The 23,826-nt window shown below is 33.6% G+C and overlaps 1 protein-coding gene across 5 annotated transcripts in view; it reads right to left on the minus strand.

Moving 5' to 3' along the window:
- Window positions 1-23,826, minus strand: part of LOC105473281 (methyltransferase like 25) — a 125,137-nt gene that overhangs the window by 11,811 nt on the left and 89,500 nt on the right. The window contains exons 9-12 of one of the 5 annotated variants that reach the window (XM_071071354.1): window positions 21,094-21,188; window positions 19,252-19,369; window positions 9,289-9,382; window positions 77-6,337 (exon numbers count right to left, since the gene is read on the minus strand). In XM_071071354.1, the coding sequence (XP_070927455.1) occupies window positions 6,308-6,337; window positions 9,289-9,382; window positions 19,252-19,369; window positions 21,094-21,188 (337 nt within the window). In that variant the 3' untranslated portion in view covers window positions 77-6,307. Of the gene's footprint in view, window positions 1-76; window positions 6,338-9,288; window positions 9,383-19,249; window positions 19,370-21,093; window positions 21,189-23,826 lie in introns of those variants that run through there. The other 4 variants (XR_011609012.1, XM_071071355.1, XM_011726994.3 and 1 more) reach the window with 4 other exon arrangements.

The raw sequence follows: 23,826 nt of genomic DNA on the forward strand, positions 1-23,826 counted from the left end.
CTGACATGGTAGTATCTGGTCACTGTCTTCTGCAGTCATGGGCATAAACCTCAAAGAGCACCACTTTAATCCATGACATAAAGATTAACCTCAATAATATAGATATCTTCTGCATGCACTTGTCTTTCACCTGCACTCTGCAAAGCTCCAATTAGAAGGTGGTATGGTTTGGCTGTGTCCCCATCCAAATCTCATTTTGAATTGCAGTTCCCATAATCCCCACATGTCCTGGGAGGGACCTGGTGGGAGGTAATTGAATCATGGGGGCAGTTTCTCCCATGCTATTTTCATGATAGTAAGTTCTCATGAGATCTGATGGTTTTATAAGGGGCTCCCCTCTTTGCTCAGCTCTCATTCTTCTCCTTCCTATTGGGGTGTGAAGAAGGATGTGTTTGTTTCCCCTTCTGCAATGGATCTTAAGTTTCCTGAAGACTCCCCAGGCCTGAGGAAATGTGAGTCAATTAAACCTTTTTCCTTTATAAATTACCCAGTCTTGGGCAGTTCTTTATAGCAGGGTGAGAACAGACTAATACAGAAGGTCTCTCAACAAAACCATATGCAGTTGCAGCATCTTCCATATGATGTAGAAATACTTTATGTTAATGTTGACATCCAAAAAAGTGAGAAACACCAAGAGAGAAATACAGATTTAAAAAATTAAAGTGTAGGGAATTCTTACCAACTCATTATACGAGGCCGGCATAACACTGATACCAAAAGCAGATAAGGACACAACAATAAAAACATAAAACTACAGGTCAAAACCTCTGACAAACATTAAACACAAAAATAATCAACAAAATACTAGAAAACTGAATCCAACAGAATATCAAAGATAACACACTATGATCAAGTGAGATATATCTCAGGAATGCATGGCTGGTTCAACATACACAAAGCAATAAATGTGACATGACATCAACAGAATGAAGGATAAAAACTGTAGTATTATCTCAATAGACGTAGAAAAAGCATTTGATAAAATTCAACATCCATCCATGATAAAAGCTTTCAACAACCTTGACATGGAAGAAACATGCCTCAACATAATAAAGGCCATATATGACAATTCCATAGCTAACATCATATTGAAAGGGGGAAAACTGAAAGTTTTTCCTCTAAGAACTTTAACAAGGCAAAGATGTCCAGTCTTACCACGCGCATGCAACAAAGTACTGGAAGTTCTAATCAGAGCAATTAGGCAAGAAAAAGAAATAAAGGACATCCAAGTTGGAAAGGAGAAAGTAAAATTATCCCTGTTTCCAGATGATATGATCTTATATATAGAAAAACCTAAAGATTCTACCAAAAAAAAGTCTTAGAATTAATAAACAAATTTAGTAAAATTGCAGAACATAAAATCAACATACAACAATTATTGCATTTCCATACAAAATGAACTGGATTACAAAATTAAGAAGTCAATTCCATTTACAATAGTCATAAAGGAAATAAAATATATATGAATAAATTTAACCAAGGAGGTAAAAGACCTCTACAAGGAAAACAACAAAACACTGAAGAAACTGAAGTGGATAGAAACAAATGGAGAAACATCCCATGCTCATGGATCCAAAGCATTAATAATATTAAAATGACCATACTACCCAAAGCAATGTACAGGTTCAATGCAATCCCTATTGAAATGCCAATGACATTCTACACAGAATTAGAAAAAAAAAGTATTAAAATCTGTATGGAGTTACAAAAGATCCAGAATAGCCAAAGCAATCTTGAACCATAAGAACAAAGCTGGAAGCATCACACTACTAGACATCAAAATGTTCTACAAAGCTGTAATAACCAACACAACATGATACTGGCATAAAAACAGAAACACAGACAAATGCAATAGAACAGAGAACCCAGAAATAAATCCATGTGTCCACCAAAATCAGCTAATTTTTGACAAAGATGTCAAGAATATACATTGGGGAAAGAATAATCACTTCCATAAATGTTGCTGGGAAAACTGAATATCCATATGCTGAGGAATTAAACTAGACACCTCACCTCTCATCCTATACAAAAATCAACTCAGAACGGATCCCAAGACCTAAATATAAGACCCAAAACAACAAAACTACTAGGAGAAAACACAGGGCATTGAAATGCTTCAGGATATTGCTCTGGGAAAATATTTTTGAGTAAGACCTCAAAAGCACAGGCAACTAAAGCAAAAATAAGCAAAGAGGATTATATGAAACTAAAAAAGCTTCTGCAGAGCAAACAAAACAATCATCAGAGGGAACAAGACAATCTACAGACTAGGAGAAAATATCTGTAAACTCTTCATCCAACCTAGAATTAATATCCAGAATATACAAGGAACTCAAATATCTCAACAGCAAAACAACAACAACAACAACAAACCCAAACATCCAAGGAAAAAAAGGCCAAATAATCTGAGCTGACATTTCTCAAAAGAAAACATACAAATGGCCAAAAAATATAGAAAAAAAATGCTCAACATCACTAATCATCGGGGAAATGCAAATCAGAACCACAATGAGGTATCATCTCACCCAGTTAGGATGGCTATTATGAAAAAGATAAAAAATGACAAACGTTGGCAAGGATGCAGAGAAAAAGGAACTCCCATACTCTGTTGGTGAGAATGTAAACTAGTATAGCCACTATGGAGAAGAGGATAGAGGTTCCTGAAAGAACTATAAATGGAACTATCATATGATCCAGCAATCCCACTACTGGACATTTACCCAAAGGAAAAGAAATCAATGTATCAAAGAGACATCTGCATCCCTATGTTTACTTAACACTATCTATGACAGCCAAGATATAGAATCAACCTAGGTGTCCATCAACAGATTAACAGGGACAAAGAAAATGTGGTATGTATAAATGAAATATGTGGTATGAAACAATGAAATATGATTTGGCCATAAATAACATTGAAATCCTTAATTCCTGGCAACATGTGTAGAACTGTAGAACATTAGGTTAAGTGAAATAACCCAGGATCAGAATGTTAAAAACATAGTATCTTCTCACTCAGATGCAGAAGCTGGGGGAAAAAAAAAAGCTAATCTTGTGGAAGTAAAATGTAGTACAGAGGATTCCAGAGGCTTGGAAGGGTAGGGGGAAGTGCATTATAGACAGTGATTTGTTAAAGAATATAAAATTATGACTAGATAAGAGGATTAAGTTCTAGTGGTCTATAGCATTGTAGGATGACTATAGTTAACAATAATATGCTATGTAGTTTCAAATAGCTAGAAGGAGGATCCTGAATGTCCCCAAAACAAAGGAATGATAAATGTTTGAGATGATGGATATGCTAATCATCCTGGTCTAATCACTATACACAATATATATTGCAACATCACTATGTATATCATAAATATGTACAATTATTATTTGTCCATTTAAAAAATAAAAAACAATACAGTATAACTACTTACATAGCATTTACACTGTATTAGGTATTATATGTAGTCTAGAGATTATCTAAAGTATACAGAAGGATATGCATAGGTTCTATACAAATACTGTGACACTAGGGACTGGAGCATCCACGGATTTGGATATCCATGGAAGTTCTGGAACCAATCCCTTGAGGACAGCAAGGAATGACTGTATTCATGTGTTTTTAAGTGAAAAATTCAGTGCTTAAAGAGTGATTTCATGCTTTAATCAACTTTTTAAATTAAATGCTTAAAAATTAGGCTCATTAGATTACAGAGATTATATACCTGATGTAAATGACAAGTTGATGGGTGCAGCACACCAACATGGCACAAGTATACATATGTAACAAACCTGCATGTTATGCACATGTACCCTAGAACTTAAAGTATAATAATAATAATAAAAGAAAATTTTAAAATGAAGAGAGTATCTCATTTAAGCTGTATATATACACCTTAAAGACAGATGTCAGAAGTATATTCATAGTCTCATGTTATAGACATGTATATTTATGTATATACATTATGTTAAATGAAATAAGCCAGAATCAGAACGTTAAACATAATATGTTCTCACTCATATGCAGAAGCTGGAAAAAACATTAATCTCATAGAAATAAAATATAGTACAGAGGATTCCAGAGGCTTGGAAGGGTAGGGTGAAGTGAGGTATAGGGAAAGATTTGTTAAAGAATACGAAATTATAGCTAGATAAGAGAATTAAGTTCTAGCAGTCTATAGCACTGTATATTCATGGTCTCATATCATAGACATCATTACTAAGTGTTAAAGCCAATGAGAGCCTCTTCAACTTCCTGAAGATAAAAGGAAGGCATTCGAATGGAAGCACTGCCTGGTATAGATCATCCTTACGCAAGAACAAACATGCAAACTTAAAAACTGAGTGCGCACACTGAATGGCAGCTGAAAGTACTGGTCATGAATGCCATTGCTCCATACTGCTCAACTCTTAGTCTCTAGAAAAAGGAACTAGCATGAGTTAAGTTGTGCAGTAGGGCCCTAGTAGGGCTACTTAGTGGGCTCTGAATCACCTAGAGGAAGATATCCAGTCCTAAAGAGAAACTGGAGTGGGAGACAGTATATAAGAAATCATGCTCAGGTGCTTTAGAGTTTTTTTTTCTTTTTTCTTCCCACTTTCCTTGTAGTTTGTTGACAGTGATTTTAACTCTAATATATTCTATGCATTAGACAGTACATGTCTTAGTATCCAAAATGTTTCATACATTTGACCAGTTTCATCCTATCAGCCAGACTTTCACAAATTAAAGTCCTGGATACAAGCAAATCTTCTTTAACTCTTTAGTACAATTCATCATTCCTTGATTTTCTTCTGCTTTTATTTCAAACTTTAATTCCTTAATCTGTTTTAGAAATACATTTATTTTGTCTGTTGACAAGCATGAATTTTCTCTTTATTTTTTTCTCGTAGGTTTATTGTTTGCCTGATGATTGCTAATTTTGGAAAAATGCCAAACAAGCATTCTTGTGCTCAGTGTCTGTTAATAAGTTATGACAAACAGAAGCATGAGTTCTAGAGTTAAACAGCCTGGATTAGAATCCTTCCTCCCCAGTTTCCTAGATTTTGGGCTAAAGAAATCCACTTAACCTGTGTCTCAATTTCCTCATCTACAAAACAATAATAATATCACTTATTTCATATGGCCATACGTAGTATTCAATGAGATAATATAAACAAAACTTTTAGCACAGTGCCTGGCACAAAGCAAAGGTTTGGTAAACATTAATCATCTCATGTTGTTTCTAAAAAATAAATATATTTTATAACAGTTTTGTATTACAGAAATTTTGAAAATAGGACAGAGAATTTCCATATACTATATACTATTTTCTCCTATTGTTAACATTTTACAATATGGTATATTTGTTATAATTAGTGAACCAGTATTGATACATTATTATTAACTAAAGTCCACATTATATTCAAATTTCCTGAGTTTTTATTTAATGTCCTTTTCCAGGTCTAGAATCCCATCCAGGGAACCCACACTGCAATTAGTCCTCTTGGCTTTGACAGTTTCTCAAACTTGTCTTGATTTGCAGACCTTGACAGTTTTGAGAAGTACTGGTCAGGTATTTTGTAGAATGTTTCTCCACCAGGGTTTGTCAGATACTTTTCTCATAAATAGAGTGGGGATAGGCTTTTGAAAGAACCATCATAAGAATAAAGTACCATATTCCTCACCTTATAACAAGAGTACATACTATCAACATGAATTATCACTGTTCATGTTGACCTTGATTACTTGGCTGAGATTCTGTTTGTCAGGTTCTTCACTGGAAAGTTCCTCTTTTTCCCCCCTTCACGTTTTCCCCCCTTCACGTTTTCCCCCCTTCACGTTTTTTCTTTGGAAAAAAGTCACTATGCACAGGCCACACTTAAAGAATGGGGAGTTTTGCTGTATCTCCTTGAGGAGGAAATATCTACATAAATTATTTGGAACTCTTTTCCATAGGACATTTGTCTCTTCTCCTCCATGTATTTATTCATTCAATTTGTTTTTTAAAGTAAATCTATATAAGGGGGGTCTAGATAAGCAAAGGAGGACCATATACTGTAACTTTTAGAGTGTGGGTTGGATGAGTGGATTACAGACACAGTTGTTCAGAGACCCTCCCCACATCATATGTGATGAGAAGATGGGTTAGTAACTGAGGTAGTTCTCACCACCTGATGGTGGGACTGAAGGTTCTTGGTTAGGACATAATTGACTTAAGAACTAAAGTAAGTGGATGTGAAGGTGAAGGCATCAGCAGATCCTGTCAAAAAAGTCAAGGAAGACAAAGCCAGTGGCAGGGAAGCTGAAGTGTTCCTGATATTCTCAGGTTGATAGAGGAAGTTATCCAAAGATTAGTATCACTGTGATCTTCTGGAATAAATAGAGCAAAGGTCACTCAGTATGTTTATTACTTTTAGGTATGATGTCATTTTGTACATAACTGATCTTCCTAAGCTTGAAACATATGGGCTTTTTGCTTTTTAGTTTTCAAGTTTTCTATTGATAGATCCTCAAATTCAGCAATTCTTTCCTCAGGTGTGTTCAGCCTAATAATAAGCCCATCAAAAACATTCTTCATTTCTATACCAGTATTTTTTTGGTGTTGTTTTTCTTTTCTTGGAGACAGAGTCTTGCTCTGTTATCCAGGCTGAAGTGTAGTGGCACAAGCATAGCTCACTGCAGCCTCCAACTCCTGGGCTCAAGCAATCCACCTGCCTCAGCTGCCCAAGTAGCTGGAACTAGAGGTGCATGCCACCACACTAGCTAATTTCTGAATGTTTTGCTGAGATGGAATCTTACCATGTTGCTCAGGCTAGTCTCAAACTCCTGGGCTCAAATAATCCTCCTGTCTTGGCCATACAAAGTGTTGGGATTACAGGTGTAAGCCACCATGGCTGGCTACTGTGACAGTATTTTTGATCTTCAGCATTTCCTTTTAGTTCTTTTTAAAAATTTCAATCTATTTCCTTACATTTTCACTTTGTTCTTGCAGGCTATCTACTTTGTCCATTAGAACTCATTATTGTTTTAAATTCCTGGTCTGACAATTCTAACATCTTTGCCATATCTGAATTTGGTTCTGATGTTTGCTCTGTCTCTTCATTCTGTGTTGTCTTCTAGTATGCTTTGTAATTTTCTAGATAGCCAGATATAAAGTACTGGGTAAAAGCAGCTGCTGTAAATAAGCCCTTAGTGATATGATAGCAACGTGTGAGGGGAGGGGAAATGATTTTCAATGGTTTGTAGTCCTATAATTATGTCTCAGTCTTTTAGTGAGCCTGTGTCTCTGTACTACAAACTTTATCAGTGCTTCTCAGTATTTTTACCCTTTCTTGGGTGGCACAGGATGGCTAGAGTAGGCTGGAGTTGGATATTTTCTTTCTCCCCCATGGAATGTTAGAGTTGGCTGAAGCTAGGTATTCTCCTTCCCTCAGGTGAGTTAGGCTCTGATAAAACACTAGCAGGTTAAGTTCTGATTATATAGTTTCTTCTGAGAAACTATTCATAAGAAAGTATTCAGAAGAGTAGAATGCTCTGGTGTATTTCAAAAATATTTTTCTTCTCCCCTTGATGGAAGCAAGAGGGAATTTTTTTCTCTATTATTCTCTAAAACCAGGTTGAGCTCATTAAGGTAAAACTCACAAAGGTGTGGGTGGTCCCTTACGAGTGGTTCCCTCTGTAGTTTTTAATTCCTAAAGTTGTCCACACTGAGCCTCCAACAATTTGTCAATTACAGTTCAGGTTTTCCTACCCTGGCACCGGTTTCTGTGGAGGTTTCTGTTCCTATAAGTTGTAAATCTCTGTATTTGCCTGTCTTTCCAGTTTGAGAGGTAGCAATTTGCCCTGTGACCTCACTTCTCTTAAGATTTGTGGACTTTTCTGGTTTTTTTTTTTAGCTTTTGCTTGCTAAGACTGAGCGGCAGTTTCCAAGCTTTTATATGCTGGACTGGAAGCTATCCACTGTAAATGTTTTTGTGAAAAGTAAATAAGGTAATGATTGTGGTGTCCATAGCATAATATCTATCACAGAGTAAGTGTTTAGTAAATATTAACTATTATTAATTTCTTATTACTAATATACTAATAAATATATTAAGAAACATTTGCTGTGGTTATTATTAAAGACAAACTGGGAAAACAAAGCAGAAAGAATGATAATAAATTTTTAAATGTATTAAGTAAATCTATAGCTCTTAATTTGTGACAATAATGCTTAGGTTTGTGTTCTTGATATTAAATACAAGACATGAAATGAGATATGCACTAAAGGTTTGCACTAGGTAAGACTAATTGGAAGGAAGATCAGTCAGATGAATGAAAAATATTTTTTTTAAATAACCTAATAAATTAATTAGTGTAACCTTGTCTATTCTCCTTCATTTATGCAAAAAGTAGGAGAGTCTTCATTTTAGTGACTAAATTAAAATATTTATAAGCATCATGTTGATTGTGTTATTACTCATAGTACATATAAAAAGATTACAATAATTAAAAGGAGTATTATATAGTTAGCATTTACTATATATATTGTGTTAAGAACTTTACATAGTCCCACTTCAACTGCTTTAAGTAATAAAGCAACTGGGGACTAAATGAATAATTGATTTAATAAATAATAATACCTTTTAGCTTTGATATAACATTGTTATGTCCTTGTAACATTTTCAAGAAAACTATTTCATTCCTTTGACCACCTACTCTATTGTTTGTTTCAATTTATAGTCAATTCAAAATACCGGAGTTATCCAAGTTCATTTAATATTTTAGTTAATAGCTTGTCTGAATAACGTTGAAAGCTTTTTTTTTTTTCTCAGCGGTAGAATATTTATTACTATCAGTCAACAAGTTTATCTTTCTGCTTTCAATAATATGTTATCAATTATTAACTTGGGCCTCCTATGATATTACAACTTTTCAAGATTCTCCTATTTGAAGGCTTTTGAATTTAAGATTTTTAATTTTAATTAGTTATATAAGCTGTAAATAGATGCATTTCAAAATTAAAACCATTCTCTCTTGCTTTACTTCTAGTTCTCACTTGTACTGTTGTCCTGCTTTTTAATTCTATTTTGATTTGTAAATTGGCATATTTTTAACTCAAACTAAAAGAGGGAAACTCTCAGAGATACATGACAGTAAACTTTCTACAATGACAAGTAGGATAAACCGGAAAAAAGACGATGGAGGTCTGGTTTCAATATAATTTGGGCCTCTTCACAAATGAGAGAAAAGTAGAAAGGAAACTATTTTGTATTCTCTCAATTCATTACAAAATAGAAGTCCTTCTGTCTTCTGAAAATAATGAGTCATCATATACTGACCTTGGACTCATCTAATCCAAGCTTCTTTAGAGACCGTCTGACATAATCCAGAAATGAAGAACATTTGGAATAAATTTTACCAACATGCCGATCACTGTAAAACAAAATTGAATAAATTTTTAGTTTCTCCAATGTAAATTTTAGATGATTTTAAATTCAATCATGAAATATTTTAAAATATTTTCTGTGGATATAGCACAAGATCCAAATGTGATCAAAATATAGTAATACTTTTAAGGACATTTTAAAGTTACATGTTATAAAGTATTCAGGATCTGCTTCTGATAATTCTTATAACATATAGCAGTGAAGGCTGTGAGAAAGAAGTTTTAAACACAGTATTAAAAAGCCTCATTTTTAACAGGAACTATTGGTCTTTCAAAAGTTTCCATTGTTATATGAAACACATTTGAGATTTACTGGCTCAATATTACAATGCACATCTCATGACAACACCTGTTAGTAGAGGCAATAATTCAACAGCTATGCAAAGAGAACTTCTTCAATACCACCCATTGAGTAAGCCCCATATAATGAGATGGATCTGACTTGATCTCATTTATGCCATGCAAATTCTTATTAATAATTTAAACAAAGTATCATGGGATGGTTTTGAATTTAAACAATACAATGTTAGAGTACCACATTTCACATTGTAATTTGGTTACAATTTAGGTGTAATGTAAAAATCAAGAGGATAAAAAAATTACAAATTATCAAAAACAAGGAATAAAGCCTCATTTACTCTTGGCAATATAAATATTAACACCTCTAATATTAATTAGACATAATGTTCTATCAATTCTTCCTTTAAAATATGTTTAAAACATATTCCTTCAGATCAATTTCAAGACAACATCTCAATTCCACTTTTTATTACATCTTGTCCTTATTATTCCAACTATTTCCTAATTAAGACCTCTAAAACTAAGTCTCTCTTCTTTACTTCTTCCTACATGTTATTTTCTAAGAGCCTTTTTATTTTGTCACTTTTCTGCTCCAAAAGCTTTCAATACCTCTCCCATTTATTGGGATAAATTTAAAACTCCTTAAACAATCAGGGCCCACTATAACCACATTTCTCAAACGCATATCCCATTACATTCCAGTATTTAGTTTTTTCTCCTTATATCAGTCTACTAATTGTTTCAGACTGTCTTCCACATTTCTGCCTTGGTACATTTGCTCATGCAGTTACCTCTTAATGGATTACACAGTTCCCCACGCTCTTCTACAGCTTGGTTGAACTGAAGTATTACTTTATGATAAAGTGTAAATGTACATGTTCTTTTTGGTAACATGACTAATAATCTTTTCTAATTTTGAATTTCTATAGCCCCTATGATTCTTCCATTCATTTGTTATTTATCACTGCCTTGATTTAATATTCACTTGAATAGGTATAGGTTCCAGAAGGCAGAAAATGTATTTTTGTAGGTTTCTGTATCATTCTCAGATCCTACACATACAGAATCCTACATATACACATCATTCTCAGATCTTATACATCTTAGGTGTAACAGATACCATATAATAGATATATATCTTATGTATCACAAAATAATTGATTTCACTGTTTAGTCACAAAAATACGCCATTTAATATTAACTCCCTGCTGCTCAGCTTTAAAAAGTTGTTAAGCTTTGATTTTTTTTTTTAATCCAAAAGGACAAGAACTTAAGTCTTTCCCATAAGCCAGTTATTCTGGCTCCAATTTTATACCATTCTTCACTGTCTTATGGAGTAGCTCTTGAGAAAAAGCATAGAATAGTACATATGAGGGTGGCTTCCAGTCAGACTGACTCTATCATCTATGAGTTTCTTGTTAATTAAAATGGGATATCAATAGCATTTACTTCACAGAGTCACTATGAGGATTAAATTTCATAACACATATAAGGTGCTCAGAACTGAGCCATGATGTACACTGTTGTTGTTACTTTCATTAATATTGCTTTCATAATTACTGGAATTATAGTCTAGATTTTCCTTTTATTATACAGTTAAAAGACCCTGAGTAAAATGTTTCCAAATAAGTATTAAACATTATAAGTGTAAGAGAGAATATAGTGTAAGTGTAGGTGGTATTGATTTGTTTCCTGGGTGTTGTCCTTCAGACTACTTGAAAATAAGAGAAACATTTTCAATTTTAATTTGGCCTTGTTTTAGTTTTCCTTTTCAAAATACACTACTTTTTACTGTTGCAAAATATCACAGTATGTTTATTATAAAATTGCTTTTAGTGTGTTAAGCAGTAATTTGCTATGTAAGACTTTTCCTTAAGTCCTTTGTTAATCTGTATTATTTCAGACTTGTTTTTAGCAATAACAGGAAAAAAATCACTCAACCAGTACTAGAAAGTTGATGATGTGATCATGTTACTTCATCTCTTTATGACATTGCCTCCTCAACAGCACTGGCATTCTCTTAGTTTCTTGAACACACAATGCTTTTAGCTACAAACACTATTCCTGGAACGCTATACTCTCAATTCCTTTGCTTTGGAAACACCAAACTCCTTCTTTCAGTTCCTATCTCAGATATTGCTGCTTTAGTTAGGCCTTTTCTGGCTCTCCAGAAGTTGGGCTCCTAACACAGAGAACTTTTCTTTCACATACTCTCTCTTGTTTCTCTGATAATCTCCCCTTTGATATTTTAAGCCAGTGAATTCTCCAAAGGGGGTGAACACATCCAAAGGGAAAGAGAATATTAGATTTTTTATTTCTATGTTGTCTCTTTTAAATTTCAATTTCTGAGTTTACTGTAAAATCTATACAATATGCTAGTGGAGAGACATGTATACCACTTATAAATAAATATTCATTTTTGCATGCATGCTTAGAAATGTTTCTTGACAGAGGTGTGAAGCGTAAAAGTATGTTTGAGACTAGTCTAATTAGCTGGAACACAGCTGTCTTGCTCGTGACAATATCCCCAGAACCTAGCATAATATCTCACACAGCAGGATCTCCATAAATGAATTAAATAATCTCTCAGTTAGTGGAAACAAATACATCTAGTTACCCAATAAGAGAAAAATGCATTAATATAATAAATAGGTCTATCTATTATATTCAAGTATAATAGATAAGCATATAGGTAGGCTTAGTTATACAAATAAGTGTGACTTAAAATAGAGAGCTACTGAAGAAAGATGTAAGAAAAAGTGCAAAGTAAACAATACAAATAACAGTTAGTATTCATTTTGTTTACTATGTACCAGTAATTCTTATGTCCTTTGCTGCATTTACTCAATCAGTACAACAACCCCATGTGGTAGGTCCCATTATTATCCCCATTTTAAAGATTTTAAAGTAGACAGAGGTTAAACTTTCCAACATCTGACTTCATAATCTGGGATATTAACTATTAGTCTATATTATCTCCAGCATACTACTTGAATTGGATTCATACTCAATACTGTTAAACCGCAGATGAGGAATGGCCACGTCTGTGTTACAGGTAAACAGCAAAACAGATTCCATCCCACCCCAACCAAAGTGTGTGTATATATTCTTACAGAAAATCTATGCAGACCCTCCTGCTATAATCAAGGAAACAGAATTTTAGTGTTTTAGTGCAACTATGGGATACTAAATAATTCTAACAATTAAAAAATTATATGAGGGAATAGATGTCATAGGAAGAGATTTGTTTTTCCCACGTCATTTATTGTTAGACTTATTGCCCAAACTCATCAGCAGTTAGGACCAGTCAGAAGTATGTTTATGATTTCTAAATGTTATACATGTTAATTAGGTTGCTTATTCATTCATTTTAAAAACATTTATTTAAATGTTGCATACGCATGATAGTGTAGTGGTTGGTACAGGTTTTGAACTAAAGACTGAAACAAGCTTGAATCCTCATTCTACCACTTATTCTACCACCTCTTTGCCTCTTCTTCATCATCAGTAGAATGGTGTTGTTAAATCTATCTCATAAGACTGAGGATAAAATAAAATATTCAATATACAGTGCATGGCTCAAGAAAAAAAGGATATTTTTCAGAAAACAGAAATGTCAGGTATAGCATTATTACCTCTATTAAGTATAATGAATCAGACTTCGGAACTTTTGGAAGTTAAAGGTTACTTTTGCATGATATGAGACCAATTTCTAGAAGTCTTGGTGTTTCATAAAGTGATCTTAAAAATAGTATCTGCAAAGTGAGTTTATGATATGGAATGCAATCTGCTCTTTTGTAGGTACAAGGAAAGGGAAATATTTCATTCATTAGTGTTTAGAAGGATCTATAGTTTCAAGGATAAATATTGTGATTAAAAATTATTTATTCATTCATTTAATTTAGAAACAGGGTCTTGCTCTGTTGGCTAGGCAGGCGTGCAGTGGAATGATCATAGGTCACTCTAGCCACGAACTCCTTGGCTCAAGCAATTCTCCTGCTTCAGCTTTCTGAGTAGCTGAGACTATAGGTGTGAGCCACTGCACCTGGCTAAATACTGCAATTGTATTAGTTAAGCAACAGAAGAAAAAGAGGTAGGCCAAAGAATCTTTAAATGGAAAATAAAAGGGCAGAATAGGGTTATTCACAAAAGGAATATGGGGTGTGTTATATTTTTCAGTAGTGGCAGTCTTATTTATAAGACAGCATGCTACAAAAGAAAATTCACAAAAATCTTTACAGTTTCTTGAGAGTATCATTTATGGCATTATGGTCCAATAAAGTTTTACTCTTCATATTTAATAATTTAAAATAAAAACTTATAATTTCTTTATGTTGCCTCCATGTAGAAGTATTAATGTAACAACAGCTCAGACTAGAAGAAATTATTTTTGTAACACATAGAGCCTTATGGGCACAGAAACTTCTGTCATTAAACGGACATGATAGAAAAGAATAAAAGGAGAGCAAAAATCATTCACCAAAGAGAAAAGGTGTCACGCTGTGTTCCTAAGATAAACTGTTTACTGTAGTTAAAAGAAAATATTAACATTTAAACATACTAATATTTCAGAGGAATTCTCCAAAATATTTTATAGTTCCATATCAATATTTGTGATATTAAAGAAAATTATGACAAAATATTTATTTTGTTATTATCATTTCCTTTGGAGTTGATAGGCAAAAACGACTTAAATCCCAAATGAGACCCTAGAAATCAGAAAAATTATTTTCATGATTTTCCTGTGTTTTTCAGAGTGGGCTCCACAAAACAGTGTTTAATTAAGTGGCTGTATATAATTGGGAGAAGAAAGATTGTATGAACAAGTAAGCATAGGTTTCAACAGAGTTAAAGAGATTTCTTTTAATAATAATAAAATATCACTCAGTATGTTCCAGGCATTGTTATAAGTACTTTATAGATTTTAACTTCATTTTCAAAACACCCTTTTGAGGTAGGTACTGTTATTAATCCCAGTTTACAGATGGGAAAACTTAGGCAAAAAGATATAAAATAATATGCCAAGGACCATACTGCTATGATGCAGTGGGGATGCTGGGATTAAAAACCAGGCAGTAGAGGTCCTGTGCTTAGGTTCTTAATGGTGACACGCTGCTGTCTCTCACCAAACTGTTAGGAGTCTTTAAAATATAAATATGCACTTAAGTCTTTAAGAGGAGGATACTGCATGAAGCATTGGCTTTTAAGAAATTATTTTCTTCCCACATATTTTCACAGAATCATTGCACTTTAGGACAACAATCTGGAGAACAGTTACAGAATAATCAAAATCTGATTTATCCTCTTTCAAAAGTTTTTCTAGAATACTCTGGAGTCGGGTTCTTTGGTTCTATTACTTGAAGTGAATGAAAGGAAACAAAAAATCATTTGAAATGGGAGATGATCAACAACACAAATAAATAAAATATGTACTATTAATATATTAGATAGTAGGAATAGCTGATGAAAAGTTTCAGGCAGAGAATGCGGCATAATCAAAGGCCCTGAGTACGGTAGTGTTTCTGTTATTTTCAAGGAACGTTAAAGAAATTAGTGTATCTGGCACAGACATGAACAAAGGGAAGAAGAGTAGAAATGAGGTCAGAGAAAAAATGAGGAGCCAGACGACATAAGGCTTTGCAGGTCACAAGAAAAACATTAGCTTTACTTCTGAGGTAAACAGAAGCCACTGGAAGATTGTGAGCAAGAGTCCACTTAAAAATATCAATGGGATCACTCTAGTTATTGTGTAGAGAATAGGCTATAGAGAGCAAAAGTAGAAGAGAGAGACCAACTAAGAAGTTATTACAACAATCTGGGTGAAAGATGATGGTGGCTTGGACCAGAGTGATGGTCCTGAGGATGGTGAAAAGTGATAAAAAAAAAAATTAGATATATTCTGAAAGGAGAGGTTATAAAGCTGCTGAAGGATTGAACCTAGGCAGAGAGAGAGAGAAGAGTCAAGGATGCCTTAATGATTTCTGGTCTGAGTACCTGGAAGAATATGATTGTCATTAACAGGTGAATTTGGGATTCATCAGTATAGATGATACTTAAAGCCACCAGATGGGATGAAATAATGTATGTAGTAGGTATACACAGAAAAAAAAAAAGCCACCTCAACAATTAGAGGTTTGAAAATGAGAAATCAGCAAGAAAACCAAAAACAGAACAAGAGAAAAACGTGAGTATATTGTGAGTCTTTCCCTAGAATATGAGAGAAAGAAGTGTTTCAATAAAGAGTGGAAAATTGGGTGCAATACTAACAGCAGGCACTGAGAATGGATCATGCAATTTAACAACATAGGGTCATTCATGTTCCAGAAAAGGGTGATTTGCTGGAGTGATGGAAATAAAATCTTACTGAAATATGTTTAAGGGAAATGGGAAAGAAATTGTCAGTACTTTCAAGGAATTTTGCTGTAAAGGAAAGAACCAACATAGGACAGTGTGGTTAGAGGGGAAAATTGGGTACAAAGAGGATTTTTAGCATTTGTGCTCTTAACCACTATGATACACCATTTCATTTACTAAAACTGAAAACTGGTCATCAAAGAGCTCAGAAGGCAGTAAAGGAGTAGAAATACAATTAATTGTATTATTCAGGTTCAGTAAGAACAGTGAATCACAGCTTAAGTATTATAGGAGAACAGAAAAAGAAGAAAAGGAGAAAAGAAAGCTATCACAGACATATCTTCTGAACTGGATTTAAAAAAAAAAAAAACAAAAACAGAATTTCACCTTCCAGAGGTCCTGGAATGAAAGGATGGCAGAAATAGCGGGGAGAATATTCCAGGTAGAGAGAACAACTCCAAGAAAACCTACAAAATGTAAAAATAATGGCATGGGAAATGATGAATAATCTGGCGTGCCAGGACAGTGTGCATGGACAACTGCTCATGGTGCACAGGAAGAATGTGATGATGGATTAGGCTGGAATGAAAATTAATAACAGATTTGAAATGGCCTTGAATACCACCATAATAGTTTAGGTTTGGGCATAAAGAATTATTAGCAAAGATTTGAAAGTTAGAAAAGTGGCATGACTATTTGGGAAAGATAAATGATGAGAAGTTAAGAACAGATTAAAAAGGGCCCCTCTGTCAGAATAAAGCATGGTCAGCATGCTAAAAAGGGATCAGTATACTTTCTTTTAATAAAAGTGAATGCACTGGATCTAATTAAAATTCTACTCAAGTGAATCCAACAACACCCACATGCTTCTCCAAAAATGCAATTGTAAGAACATGGTTTACTTGTAACACTTTCCAAGGAAGCAACATTTTTGTGGGAGATTTTAGAGAAAGGTGAAGCAGAGGTATACTAAATAAATGAAAACAAACACATGCAGGACAGATTGTACCAAAATTCAGTTTCTCCATAATCACAAAATATTTAAGAAATTATTGTAACATTATTATTATTTTGTGCCTTTTGTATGCTAATACATATTGAAAGACTTAAAAGATCAACAACATAAAATTTTGCTGTAAATAGCTATCATTTAAGGGAGCTCCAAAAAATCTTCAAGTTATTTTTCAGTTTAAAAGATACCTTCTAATTTCAACTGAACCACACATTATAGATTAAATTACTATCTTTAATTTTGTGAGATAGTTTTTAAGATCTGAGTTTTCACTTTCCTATTTGATTATAGCAAAATCACAATTAAAATTAAATTAAGTAACAATTATAGGTAGCAAAATACTATACATTTTTTTTTTGTATAGCTGTATACATTTCTTATTATGCAAGAGAATAATAAAGTGAAAAAAGTGTAAAAATTGGATTTTCCCTGTTTTCTTTCCAAGTGTTTTAAAAGAGATTTTTAATCCCTGAAAATCCTTCCTTGGCATTTTATTACCCTTAGAAAGTTTCTATTATAGATAAGAACTAATTATAAATAAATTTTCTATAAATTATTGAGTTTTAGCATAAATGGGCTAAATCACAATTATAAATAATAAAGTTAAAATGTTATCTTTAAATCCCTGAAAAATGTTTACTTCTAACCTTAGGCTATATAAACAATTATACTTAAAGAACTTTCAGGATAATGTTTCAATTACTCTAAAACAGTATTATTACTGGAAGATGATTTATTTTAGCTAGCAAGAAAAATAAACAAAATGTGGAAGTAATTAAGTGACCTTATTTTCTGTCTTTATTACTATTGCTGACCAGTAATTCCAATTAAGTTAACCTTGATTTACAATGCTAATACAAAGAGCCTTGCAAATCAACTCATATTAAAAATATCTCAAAGGGAATTTACCATTAAAAGTAAGAATGGGATGGTGAAAACCTTTCTGGACTATGAATTTGGTCCTGATCCTGGTTCTTTCAGGCTATATGACTTTAGACAAGCTTTTAACCACTTATTTTAATTTTTCTTATTATAATGAGGTGCCTATACTAGATACTGGGAGTATAATATGTGGCTCAACTGACTGTGGGGTATAGCCTGATAAAAGATTAATATTTTAGTGATACTAAACAAAAGCAATAAGTATTTACAAAATATCTGTAAGGCATAAAGAATATAAATAAAACAAACTCTTGCACCCAACACCAAACTTGAGAAATACATTACTAGAATTAAATACCTTGATTTCTATATGTACTTCTCCTCTTCCCTACCTTATCACTCTGCCTAATAATCCACTGTTCCCCTCAACTCCCACAGGAAACTATGATAATGAATCTTGTGTTTACCATACTTATGTTGTTTTTGCTTGTTTACCACATATTTATACTCCTAAATTATTCAGTTTTGCTCTTTTATGAATTATGTAAGTGGAACCATTTTACAGGAGTTTTTCTGAGATGTCAGTTAAAATTATATTCACAAGATTCAATCATATTGATGAATCTAGTTGTAATTCATACATTTTCATTGTGACATATAAAATACTTCTATATACATGAATATAAAACAATTTATCCATTCTTCTATTAATGAGCTTTTTCTTTCTGGATTCTTGCTCTTATAAATATTGCTGCTATTGATCATTCTTGTAAAACTTTCCAGAAGCAGACATATAAGATTTTGTCTAATATATATACTTAGGTGTAAAACTGCTGAGACATGTATATATATTTTCCATTTTATTAGATAATGCTAACTGGTTTTCATTTCATTGATCTTCCATGGTTTTTTTCAGTCTCGATTTTATTTATTTATGCTCTGATCTTTACTATTTCTTTCTTTAGAATTTTGGATTTGGTTTTTGCTTTTCTAGTTCCTTGAGGTATACTATTAAGTCATTTATTTTAAGTTTTTCTACTTTTTTGATGTAGGTGTTTATTGCTATATACTCTGTTCTTAATATTTCTTTTGCTGAATCCTAAACAGTCTGGTATGTTGTCTTCATTTTCATTTGTTTCAAGAAATTTTAAGGTCAGCATGGTGGCTCATGCCTGTAATCCCAGCACTTTGGGAGGCCAAGGCAGGCAGATCACCTGAGGTTCAGGAGTTCGAGACCAGCCTGGCCAACATAGTGAAACCCCATCTCTACTAAAAATACAAATATTAGCTGGGCGTGGTGGCGTACACCTGTAATCCCAGTTACCAGGGAGGCTGAGGCAGGAGAATAGCTTGAACCCGGGAAGCGGAGGTTGCAGTGAGTTGAGACTGTGCCATTGCACTCCAGCCTGGGCGACAGAGGCAGACTCTGTTTCAAAAAGAAAAAAAAAATTAAAATTTCCTTTTTAATTTCTTAATTGACCCACTGGTCATTCAGGGTCATGTTGTTTAATTTCCATGTATTTGTACAGTTTCCAAAGATTCTCATTATTGATTTCTGGGTTTATTCTACTGCAGTCAGAAATGTACTTCATATGATTTCTACTTTTTTGAATTGGTTGAGACTTGTTTTGTGGCTAACATATGATCCTGGGTAATGATCCATGTGCTGATGAAAAGAATATATATGCTGCAGCAATCGGATGAAATGGCCTGTAAATGTCAGTTAGGTCCAGTTGTTCTACAGTGTAGTTTAACACAAAGTTTCTTTGTTATATTTCTGTCTGGTTAATCGGTACATTACTAAAATTGGGGTGTTCAAGTCCCCCATTATTACTGTATTGCAATCTATCTCTCCCTTTAGATCTATTAATATTTGCTTTATATACTTTCATGCTCTGGTGCTGAGTGCATATATATTTACAATTGTTATATCCTGCTGAACTTATCTGATTATCATTATATAATGACCCCCTTTGTTTCTTTTGGCTTGAAGTCTATTTTATGTGATGCAAGCACAGTTGACCCTTAAACAACACAGGGATTATGGGTGCCAACACCCTGTGCAGCAAAAAATTTGCATGTAACTGTTGACTACTCCAAAACTTAACTACTACTAGCCTACTTTTGACTGGAAGCTTTACCGATATCATAGTCAATTAAAACATATTTGTATTTTACAGGAAGTTCAAGTTTTTTGCACAAGCTGTTATAGCTGCAGCAAAGGTGTCAGGAATTTCTTTTTCACTTTTTGCAGTAGTCCTTATGCTGGATTCATTTATCTTGAAATGGTGGGCAACCACAGCTGCAGACCTCAATCTATGGTACATATCAAGCAATTCAACTTTTTCTTGTAATGTCCTGACTTTTCTCTGCATATTGGGAGCACTTCCAGGATCACTAGTGGCACTTAATATGGATATCATGGTGGTGTTATTCAAGGTTTATGATACTGCCCTTAAGACAATGAAAAATAGACAAGAACTGTGAGAGATCACTTTTTACTGTGATATACAATCCATTGGAGAAACAAACTGATCACACAGAGATTTGCAACACACAGTGTTTTAAACGAATACTCGCAACACTTGAGCTCACTACAATGCCAATAAGAGGTGGCTACAAAATTATTACACTATATACTATAGCTAATTTAATGTGGCTATGATTTAATATTTCATATTTACATTAGTTTACATTTCTCTTGACTGTGAATAGTGCCACATATGGTCTGTGTTTGTGTGCATAAGTTTTTATATACATTCTGACTTTTATAATAGATTTGTATATATTGTATGGTAGTAAATGATAAACAATATGCATATATTTTGTTCATTCAAGATAGACCTCATTTTCTTTATTTTTTGATATTTTTAGGCTACTTGGTTTGTGTGCAAGTTTATTCAATTGTCACAAGTCTCAAATATATTTTCCAATATACTTATTAAAAAAATACTGCATATAAGTAGACCTGCACTTGGGTTTTGCTTTTCTAATTCCTGGAGGTATACTATTAGGTCATTTATCTCAAGTTTTTCTACTTTTCTTGATGTAGGTGTTATATACTTTGCTCTTAATATTTCTTTTACTGAATTCTATAGAATATTGGTATATTCAAATTTGTGTTGTTCAAGGGTAACTGTATAGAAATACCTGTTCTTCTTTGGTTTCCATTTGAATGGAGTATCTTTCTTCCATCTCTGTACTTTTGGTCTATGTGTGTTGTATTTACAGGTGCAGTGAGCTTCCTGTAGGTAGCATATAAAAATAATTGGGTCTTGTTTTTTTGATCCATTTAGCTACTCTATATCTTTTAATAATTTTGTCAATTTACTTTCAATGCTATTGATAGGTAAGGAACTACTACTGCCATTTTGTTACTATAAAAAAGTTAAAAAAACCTCTACACTTTAACTCCATCACCCCCACATTTTGACTTTTTGATGTCTGTTTACTTTCTTATGCCTATCTCTTAATAAAGAGATTGATTAATAATCATAACAAATGTTATGATTATTTTTGATATATTTTTGTCTTTATACCAGGGATATGAACTGCATGCATACCACATTTACAGTATTGAGTCTTCTGAATTTTTTTCTGTGTACTTACTTTTACCAATGAGTTTTATACCTTCAGCTGATTTTCTTGTTGCATGTTAGCATCCTTTTCTTTCAGATTGAAGAACTCCCTTTAGCATGTCTTGTAAGACACCTCTGGTGGTAATAAATTTCTTCAGCTTCTGTTTATCTGGGAAAATATCTCCCTTCATATTTGAAAGATAGCTTTGCTGGCCACCATATTATCGGCTGACAGTTTCTTTGGCACTTTGAATGTCCTCCCACTTCCTCCTGGCCTGAATTTTCCACTGAGAAGTCTGTTGTCAGATGAATTAGAGCTGCTTTTTTCCCTTGCTGCTTTTTTTATCCTTCCTTTTACTTTTGAGGTTTTGATTATTATATGTGTCAGAGTAGTCTTATTTGGGTTGAGTTCAAAAGTCTTTAACCTTCCTACATTGAAGTATTTGTATCATTTTCTGAGTCTAAAAAGTTTTCTGTATTATTTCCTTGAATAAGCTCCCTATCCTTTGCACTTTTTCAACTCCGTTTTGAAGGCTGCTATAGTCTGAATATTTGGCCCTTCCAAACCTCATGTTGAAATTTGATCCCCAATGTTGGAGGTGGGGTCTAATGGGAAAAGTTTAGGTCATAGGGGCAGATCTTTCATGAATAAGTTATTGCCCTCCCGGGTTGGGGGATAGTGAGTGAGTTCTTGCTCTATTAGATTCCACAAGACCTGGTTGTTAAAAAGAGCCTTGGCACCTTGCCTCTCTTTTGCTTCTTCTCTTGCCATGCGGTTTCTGCACATGCTGTCTACACTTTGCCTTCTGTCATGAATGAAAGCAGCTGAGGCCCTCTCCATAAGCCAAGGAGATGTTGGGACCATTCTTCTTGTATAGTCTGCACAACTGTGAGCCAAATAAACCTCTTCTCTTTATAAATTACTCAGCCTTAGTTATTCCTTTATAGCCGCATAGAAATGGACTAATGCCATGACTTAAATTTACTCTTTTGAGGTTATTTTCTAGGCATATTTCATTCTTTTCTTTCTCTCTCTCTCTTTTTTTGTCTCCTCTAACAGTGTATTTTCTAATAGGCTCTGTAGGCTGTAGGATAGTCTCTTTCAGCACTTTGAAGATATCACTGACTTCTGGCTTCCATTGTTTATGCTGAGAATTCAACTGGTAGACTAATTTAGTTCCTTTGGGGGTATTCTGCTTCCCTCCTTCACTCTTCTCACCTCTGGCTGGTTTAAGAATTGTCCCTTTGTCTTTATTTTCAGCAATTTTACTCTTATGTGTCTAGAACTTGTTTTCTTTTTACTTCACCATAAGATTTGTGTACTTCCCAAATCTTAAGATTGATATATTTTTGTCAGGATTGAAAAATTCTTACTATTGCTATTGCCCCATTCACTGTCTCATCTTCTTCTCAGACTGCAGTTAACATGTACGTGAAACCTATTCCCTGTATTCCGCAGAGCTCTTAGTCTTTGTTTTCTATTCTCTAGCTTTTTTTTTTTTTTGATGCCTCATTGTAGATATTTTGTTCTGACCTGCTTTCAGTTCATTCATTATTTCTTTAGCTGTGTCTAAAGTTCTGTTAAGACTATCCATAGATTTCTTGATTTTAGTCATTTTACTCTTCAGTTCTAGAATTTTCATTTAGATTTTTTTAAGGTTTTGGTTCTCTTAAAATAAAATAAATAAAATGCACATTTTATTTCAATGTGCATATTGAGCATAGCTCTTTAAACTTTTAATTTTAAGATAATTATAAAATCACATGCAGTTTTAGGAAAGAATAAGGATTGGTGTACTCTTCATCTGGATTTCCACAATGTCTCATGACGGTAATATTCAGGATACTGATGTGGATGCAGCCAAGATACAGAACACTTCCATCACCACAAGGATCACTCATGTTGCTGTTTTACAGCCATATACACTTCCTGCCTACTCCACCCTCAATTCCTACCTCAGCAACCACTAATATCTTGCCATTCTATACTTTTGTCATTACAAGAATGTATATAAATAGAATCACACAGTGTATAACCTTTTGGGATTGGCTTCTATTCATTCAGTATAATTCTCTGGAGATTCACTCAGGTTGTTGTGTGTATCCACAATACTTTTGTTTTATTGCTTAGTATTTCATGGTATGGATTATTACAGTTTGCTAAAATACTCACTCACTGAAGGACATCTGGGTAGTTTTCAGTTTGGGTGACCAGGAATAAAGTTGCTATAAACATTTCTGTACAGGTTTTTGTGTAAAGGTAAGTCAGCTTCTATTGATTATTAAAGGTCTTTGTTATTGTTGG

The sequence above is a fragment of the Macaca nemestrina genome, chromosome 10, assembly GCF_043159975.1.
Source record: "Macaca nemestrina isolate mMacNem1 chromosome 10, mMacNem.hap1, whole genome shotgun sequence".
NCBI classification, from domain to species: Eukaryota; Metazoa; Chordata; class Mammalia; order Primates; family Cercopithecidae; genus Macaca; species Macaca nemestrina.